The sequence below is a fragment of the Belonocnema kinseyi genome, chromosome 1 (assembly GCF_010883055.1).
Source record: "Belonocnema kinseyi isolate 2016_QV_RU_SX_M_011 chromosome 1, B_treatae_v1, whole genome shotgun sequence".
NCBI lineage: Eukaryota > Metazoa > Arthropoda > Insecta > Hymenoptera > Cynipidae > Belonocnema > Belonocnema kinseyi.
In genome coordinates this window covers 110,710,618-110,718,959 of record NC_046657.1, presented here as the reverse complement: position 1 = coordinate 110,718,959, position 8,342 = coordinate 110,710,618, and the positions used below count along the sequence as shown (strand labels likewise).

Sequence of the window (8,342 nt, the reverse complement as noted above, 5' to 3'; positions counted from 1 at the left end):
CCCACCCTTTACCGCGCATCTCTTGTGGATAAACGTGGACTTTTGACGACATCCCCTCTCTCCTTTTTGGTTATACATATATCATACACGTATATATCAAATTAAATGAAAAACAAATATTTTTATATAAACGCATGTACCTAATTTGTTACTGTTTCTTTTATTTCAGTACGTTTAAGCAAAATCCTCGCATATTACGCTCAATTACTGTCTTCATATATGATCGCGCAGCCTGTCGAGAGACTCATAATAACAACCCTGCAATTACAGACAAATGTATTTGTACCTATTTTAAAATTAGAGACAAATTTTCTTGCGACGGTAATTCGGGTGGACCTTTATAACTGTCAATGGTAATTCGGTCGGTGTCATGGCATGGAGTAAAAGTTATGAACAACGAAGGTTTCAAGATGTTTTTATGAATATTTTGCATACATAGTATACAGAAACAGGATCTTTTCACATGCTCCTCGTACATACTTATAGGTGATGGTTTTAAATTAAAAATTTTATTTTTATTGTATAAACACGTGCAACTTTTTAATTTGTGCGATATACACAGTAAGGAAAAAGTTAAATATTGAAAAAGTTCCAAAGCTCGTATGTATTTCTTGACAACGTCTGAGCCCAAAATCCAATTAAATTTATTGTTCTGCCTGCAAATACACGTCATTTTAGGCCCAAATGTACACCCATTCAATTATCTTCTCATTAAAGATAGTAAATATGTCTACATTGCAAAGAAAATCTTTACTTATTCCCCTCGGCTTTATTGCAAGGACTGGAAGATGTAGTATCAATTATTTTTCACAAAAACTCTCTTGTCTGTGAGTTTAATTTTCTGCGAGAAATGGAAAGAAAAAAATATCTGGTTATTTTCATTCTGTATTGCTCTTTTTCTCAAGAAATTGGGACTTTATCAGAAGTGGATGTAAGAAAATCATCAGATCTTCATATCCGCAAGAAACGCATAATTGATACAAGCTTAAATGGTAATAGACCAGTATCGCTTCAACAGGCTCCTTACATGGTTAACATTTTGAGAAACGAAATTAGTTATTGCGGGGGTAGTATATTAGATCCCACAATCATTTTAACTGCCGCACATTGCGTTTCTGAGGATATTGGGTTCTACAGCATTTTATCTAATTCGGCAATTGCTGATCGTGGAGTTCGCCACAAAATCATAAGGAAAATAATACATCCGCAATATGAGCAGCATCAGTTATTAAATGATCTTGCTTTGCTTGTTATTTCTCCACCTATTAATTTTGAAACATCAAGGAATCGAAGAATCCCAATCTGCAATGGACATTTACCACCGAATAGTCGTGGCATCATTAGTGGCTGGGGGTGTCATCGAATAAGAGAGTAAGATTATACAACAAATTTTTTGAATATCTTTTGTCCATAATTTCTTATGTCCTTAATTTTAGGGGGAGAATGGAATATCCTTTCATATTAAGATCAATCACTGTGCCTGTAATTAGTATGAAATTGTGTCGCACTTTCTATCGGTATGCGAATTTGACAAATAGAAATATGTGCACTCTTGATGGAAATAGAGAAAAAAATTGTGCTGGGGGAGATTCTGGTGGATCTTTGGTTGTAAATGGTCAACTGCTTGGTGTTCTCTCATGGGCTGAAGAGACCTCAGATCAAGGATATCCTGACGTTTTCATCAATTTAATGTATCCTGCATACAGAGTCTGGATCAATTCATACCTTCCACGTTACGAAAAATATTTTGCAAACAAAAAATAAGACTCTTAAAAAGTACACTCTTTTGCCATTATTTACTTGTATACAAACCCAATGCTACATAATGATTGTCCTTCACAATTTTAGGCAAATAAATATCTTGTTCTCACAGAGCTTATAAGTTATAGGTAAACATACATACTTATGTTGCAAGAAACCTCTGGTCATTTTCTTTTAAATTTTGGTTTAATCGGAAGAGCCAAACACCAATCGTCATTGGCAGTGACATCCAATTTGTACATTTGAATTGAAAAAACACGCTTGCGTTTTGGGAGGCAGAGGAAGAATGAGAAGAAATGCGCAAGGGCAGAATGAGAAGGATCTCTCGTGGGTCGACGCATTGATCGGCGCTCGAGGGATGCTGGCCATTCTGATCTCAACCCCTGAAACCACCACCCACCCCAGTCAATGCCGCGATTAAAATTTGCCGATTTGGACGATTTACCGTAGCAATTAGACAACCATGACTTTATTTAGCCCACGTTTATAGTTAGACTCGCCAAGTGTATTTAATATTTTAAATATCTCATCAATTATTTTCAATTCTATCGTCCCATGAAGTTCATTCGCGCAAGTGCCTCAACTAAAATCTTCATTTTGTAGCACTTTACGCGAAACAACGAGCAATAAAGTGGATTTTAAGATAAATCAGAAATATCCACCGGAAAATTCAACAAGTTATCTGGTAATTAAATTTATTTTTTTATATTAGCTTTTCCTCTGCAGCGGATTCTTTGAATTTCTTGAAAGGCGAAGGCCATTTTTGATTGGGAATTATTGAATTTTATTTTCTTTCTGACATTATTTTCAAAAAATTAATCAATGATGTTCATAATTAGTGTCATTATTCTCGTCATTAAAATCACTTTATTATAATTAATATTGTTACTAATTTTTTTTATGGCATTAATTTTTTTAAATTAATTAACTTAATTTTATGGAAATTTAATATAATAATGATTTCATATGTAATTTTATTTACTTAACTTTTCTATTTAAATGAAAAATCACACTAATGGCATATTTCAATAGTTTGAATCAGTTATTCACTCGGTATCAGCATTTTTATTTGTTATGCTGAAAGTTCAAAAACAAAAAGATCAAAGTCACAAAACAAAGAAAAAAAAAGTCCAAAAGATTTGAAAAACTGCACAGTTTGTTACACATTTTTTTTGCCTTATTTTTTTTGGGACTTAGAATAACCCAACATTTTTATCAAATTCTTACACTGAGTGAAGAACCAATGTAACCCGTGGAATATGCTATAAAGAAAATTCGTTAAAAAAAAAATATATATATATATATAAATAAAAAAATATTGTAAGAATTCATCTTAATTTTTTGGATTCCACAATCAAAAATGGCGCAAGCTCTCACTTCGAATTTTCTTTTTCAAACAAACTCCTTAGAAATTATTAACAAAAATGTTATAACATGATATTTAAAACTTTCTAGATTCAAAATGGCATACTTTCGAGGAGTCTTCGTTCCTTCAATGACTGCAACATTGAATGTTGCATGGGAGACAATAAAGGCAAAATGGCCTGAAAATAGTCCATGTATGGAAATAATTCGCGGGACTAGGGGTGGAGGCCAACCACAGGAACCTGCAGGTAACTTCCGGTCATTTAACGAGGGCGACAATACGGAAATGACCACTATGAATGGCGAAGAAGCTTTTGGAGAGCAAGGTATCGCCGAGGACTCCTTCAGCTACCAAAGAAACGGGTAATTTAACATAATTATCCTCAAAGTTCATCCACCTCGAGATTTGCTCAGTCTATAAAATTAAACAAAAGCTTTATAAATTTCCATTCTTGGTGAAATTAATTGTACACTACTGTGTCAAGTTTCGTTAAAAAATATAAATATTAAATTTTTGAATTTATTTTGCAGTGAGAAAGTTAGAACCGGAAGTGCCAGTAGCGGAGGTTTCAGCGAATATGACGAAGGTGGTGGTGGTGAGTTTGGTGGTTCGGGGGTGAAGATCAATGAATGGCAGGCTGCATACAATGTAACCAATGCCATACAGGTTAGCGAAAAATAATTTTTATTTTTTATTTTTAATACTGAATTTATTTATCTATTCATAAAATATGATGAACTTCAATCTTCCAGGGAATGTTCATCGTTTCCCTTCCGTTCGCCGTACTTCGCGGCGGTTATTGGGCAATCGCAGCCATGGTTGGAATCGCCCACATATGTTGCTACACTGGTGAGTGCCCACAAAATTAAAGATGACAGATGAGGTTCGATCAAATAAAAATTTCTTTTACTCATAAAAATAGGCCTATTTAAAATAAAATCAATCTTCCGAATCGATTACAAACTGTCCCAATTGTTGAGACCCAATACTACAAAAACCAACATGGCACATGCTTTCTCTAGAACTTGAGCTACCTCGAGTTTTTTATTATTTCTAAAATCTAAACTACTTGAGATATTACAAATATGCAATATTAAAAGAATCTATGTAATGGCACAAAATTAAATATATTAAGAAAAATTAAAATAAATCAAAATCACTGTCTTTCAGGCAAAATCTTGGTAGAGTGTCTCTACGAATTGGACACGGCAACAGGCCAACGAGTTAGGGTTCGAGACTCCTATGTGGCAATAGCAAAAGAGTGCTTTGGTCCCCGTTGGGGTGCGAGAGCAGTTAATATTGCCCAAATTATCGAACTTTTGATGACCTGCATCCTCTACGTCGTCGTTTGCGGGGACTTGATGGTTGGAACTTTCCAGGAAGGGGCTTTGGACACGAGAAGTTGGATGATGCTCATAGGGATTTTCCTTATCCCGCTGGGATTTCTAAAATCTTTGCACCACGTATCAACTTTGAGTCTTTGGTGCACCATATCCCATTTGTTTATTAATGCAATCATCGTGGGTTATTGTCTATTGGAAATTAGTGACTGGGGATGGTCAAAGGTAAGGTGGAGCATCGATATGAAGAAATTCCCAATTTCTCTGGGAGTGATTGTCTTCAGTTATACATCACAAATTTTCCTACCAACTTTGGAAGGCAACTTGATCGACCGATCCAAATTTGAATGGATGCTGAATTGGAGTCACATCGCTGCTGCTGCTTTTAAATCTCTTTTTGGATGGATCTGCTTCTTGACCTTCCAGGTATTAATTTAAATTCAGGTAAAGAAAATTTCAGATGGACAAGCTGATGAATCCAAAATCTTTGATCTTATCTCGAAAAATGGCAGAAATTCACCCTATCAGCTGATCCACCTCAAATTTTCATTTCCTCATAAAATTCGCCCTTTTCAAGATAAAATCACATTTTTTATTTTAATAGTATTCAATAATTGGCAAGAATCTACTTTCATTAAATAAAATAATATTTAAAAAATTATATGAGCTGATCAAATCGTTTTAGGACGATACGCAGCAGGAAATCACGAACAATCTTCACTCAAGTGGCTTCAAGGGACTGGTGAACACCTGCCTCGTCCTGAAGGCTATTCTTTCATATCCTCTGCCCTATTATGCAGCCTGTGAGTTGCTGGAACGAGCCTTTTTCAGAGGCAGGCCTAAAACTATTTTCCCGACGATTTGGACCGTCGATCGAGAACTGAAGGTTTGGGGTTTGGCGTGGAGGATCGGTGTCATCCTTTTCACTATTCTTATGGCTGTTTTCATCCCTCATTTTGGTATTTTAATGGGCTTTATTGGCTCATTTACAGGCACGATGCTGTCCTTCATTTGGCCTTGCTACTTTCATTTAAAACTTAAGAGAAATTCGATGGACATGGGCACAGCAGCCTATGACTGTTTTGTTATCTTCTTGGGGGTTCTTTTCGGGGTAATCGGGGTTTATGATTCAGGAAGTGCTCTGATTGAAGCTTTTGAGATCGGGTTACCATTTTAAAGGGGCTGAAAAAATTAATTTCTCCCTATTTAAAGTTTTTTTTTTCGATGAAAATGTTGACTAGGAAATTTGCGGTTGATCAGCTGACGGAAGGGATCGCCGACATCTTGGGTGTCATATCCAAGATGGTTGTTTGACATACCAGCTGATCAACTTCGCATTTTCTTTTTGTAATAAAAATCTACAAAATCCAAATTTACGAGATGTTTAAAGTGGATCATAATTCACTTAATGGCACAAATTTAGTTATGTGAAAAGTTAAAATCAGGGTCTGAAATAACATTCATCCGTCTCGTAATAAATGGATTGGAAGGGCTGTTTCACAAAATTTCAGAGGCTTTTAGAGATCTCAGAGTGTATAGAATATTTAAAGAGCGGTGAACGTGACAATATTAATACATTTAATTTTAAGGATCAATGTCTTCCACAACAAGAAATTGTACAAGTTAACTATTGTTACGTAGGTTCTGGATTTTATAAGTGTATTGAAGACCTCACAATTTTTATGTAAGAGTTGATCGTCCAGATCCAGCGAGGAAAAAAATTGCGAAGAAAAAAAAGTGCCAAGAAAATGTGAGGAAAAGAAAAAATATTACAGCCCTCGATTTTCGACGGAGACAATAATCGTTATTATTTATTTTTTTTTTAATGGGAGGATTTCAAGGAGGATCAGGTGTTTTCTAGAGGCTTTCCTCGCGATCTGCTGACGTATATAAATATTATAAATATCATGAAAAACAATGATGTACAATTGAGTACGACTAAGTAGTTTAATTAATATCGAATGTCTTCCAAAGTTTACATTCAGACAATACAAGATAATTTAGATCTCGTATAAAGGCTAAGAAAATTAGCTTGTATAGTTATTATAAAGTGCGGATTGCTCCACTATATCAATATTTAATAATTAATTCATAAATTTTGGATTATTTCTTTTTTCAAAAATTGATGTCAATAAAATGTCAATAAAAAAATCCCAGGAGCTTTCCGCGCTGCTCTTAAGTTAATTATTGTAAAGTCCGCGTCTTCCAATGATGTCTTCCAGAACGAAAAAAATATATATTATACTGTAATGTTACGATATACACGTCAGATGCTATATAAGTACATATCTAAATAAATCTATCTTAATAAATAAGGGAAAAAGATTGAAAGATACTGTGCATGAAAAAAATGTGCTTTTTTTCGTGAGATTTAGATGAATTTGAAATAACTGTGTACTCGTTAGTCGATTATTTTTAGATTTTAAATTAATTTTCAAAATTAATTTGATTGTTAGTATTCTTATTTGTCAACCGTATGCTTTTTATACAACTTTGCATTGGGAAAAAGGAGGAACGAAACATATCTTCGAGAATTTTGAAAAGTCGAAAATTTAGAAACGATTTTTCTTTTTAGAACATCGGGCACATTCATTTTTATAAATGTTTATTAGCCCGTATTTAAAACTGATGTACCTCTGAGCAAAACGAAACTAATTTTTCTGTTGATATTGGAGACCCTCACAGAAACAGGAAATCCTCGAATACACCATTTTATGCCATTCATGTCCCTGGGACAACTAGGAAGATAAATGAGATATCAAATTGCTGTGAGGGGAGAATAATTTCTATGGAATGTTGAACAGATGAGATAAATATAAGGATAAAAAATAGAAGGGATGTAAAATATTGATTTTCCGAAAATTTCTAATTTTCGAAACGACTTGAATGTCTTCCAGCTTCATGCCAATTAATGTGTTTGATAGCGTCTCGAAATCAATTCTAGATGTTATATTACAGTTGAATAGAATATGCGTTGCAGATATATGTAAGGGGCTTCCATATTTCAAAAATGAAGAAATATATATCGCCAATTTTAACTATTTTTTACTTATTCATTCTCCTTACTCTAATTAAAAAAATCTCGGTAGTAAAAAAAACTTCGGTTTTATTTAAAAGAAAAATTTTGAGGTGGATTTAGAGGCCATACTTAAATTACGTAACAGATTATAGGCCCCCTGTAACAAACCTTAACAACATATTTCTACCCCCCCCCCCCTTACGGTACGTAAATTTTAGTTTCCAGAAATTTTAGTTTCCCCTGATCATTCATATTCAAATAATAGCATTTTAATCTTGTAATACTTTTCACATAAAATCTGTTAAAAACGGAATAAAACAGTATTTCAGGCACAAATTAAAAATTTATTAATTTATTATAAACCAAAAAAAATTCTTTTTTACTATAATTGAATTTTGAAGGAAATAATTAAATAATTTATACAATAGTTTAATTTTCAAACTAAAAAGATAAATTCCCAACAAAAAGTGTCATAGTTTATATTTTAATCAAAAGAGATAAAATTTATACAAAAAAAAGAAATATTAAAATTAAAACGACGAATTTTCAAACGAAAAATATGGCTTCAGCAAAAAGTTAATTTTGCACGAAACTGATGTTTTTTACACAACAAAAATAAAATTTCTAACCAAGAAAATTAGTTTTTTTTTACCAAAGAAGAAGAATTTTCAACTGATAAAGATAAATCGTTAAAAACCTGAGAAAGTTAATTTTCAGTAAAAAAATTTAAATAAAAAAAAAGGTTTTCCCACTAAACATTTAAATTTTCAGCCAAAGACATAAGCCTTCAATAAAAAAAAAATAAATATTTAACAATGTAGTTCAACTTTTACCTGAGTAGTTGAATTTTCAATTA

At 33.2% G+C, this 8,342-nt stretch overlaps 2 protein-coding genes across 2 annotated transcripts in view; both read left to right on the top strand.

The window, feature by feature from the left end:
- Nucleotides 1-2,182, top strand: part of LOC117179592 (phenoloxidase-activating factor 2-like) — a 4,124-nt gene extending 1,942 nt beyond the window's left edge. The window contains exons 3-5 of the mRNA XM_033371558.1: nt 906-1,371; nt 1,437-1,691; nt 2,041-2,182. Of these exons, the coding sequence (XP_033227449.1) occupies nt 906-1,371; nt 1,437-1,691; nt 2,041-2,182 (863 nt within the window). The remainder of the gene's footprint in view (nt 1-905; nt 1,372-1,436; nt 1,692-2,040) is intronic.
- Nucleotides 2,160-7,505, top strand: LOC117175409 (vesicular inhibitory amino acid transporter). Its single transcript, XM_033365121.1, has 7 exons — nt 2,160-2,266; nt 2,365-2,446; nt 3,217-3,489; nt 3,658-3,793; nt 3,880-3,976; nt 4,298-4,893; nt 5,153-7,505. The coding sequence occupies exons 3-7, from the start codon at nt 3,224-3,226 to the stop codon at nt 5,642-5,644; spliced, it is 1,587 nt and encodes a 528-aa protein (XP_033221012.1). The 5' UTR covers nt 2,160-2,266; nt 2,365-2,446; nt 3,217-3,223; the 3' UTR covers nt 5,645-7,505.
- Nucleotides 7,506-8,342: the final 837 nt, after the last annotated feature.

What these genes read in the sequence shown, in the direction of transcription:
- LOC117175409 (XM_033365121.1), top strand. Translation starts at nt 3,224, where the DNA reads ATGGCATACTTTCGAGGAGTCTTCGTTCCTTCAATGACTGCAACATTG. An exon ending in ATGTAACCAATGCCATACAG is followed by an intron (nt 3,794 to 3,879) that starts GTTAGCGAAAAA and finishes TCAATCTTCCAG; the next exon opens with GGAATGTTCATCGTTTCCCT. An exon ending in CCACATATGTTGCTACACTG is followed by an intron (nt 3,977 to 4,297) that starts GTGAGTGCCCAC and finishes ACTGTCTTTCAG; the next exon opens with GCAAAATCTTGGTAGAGTGT.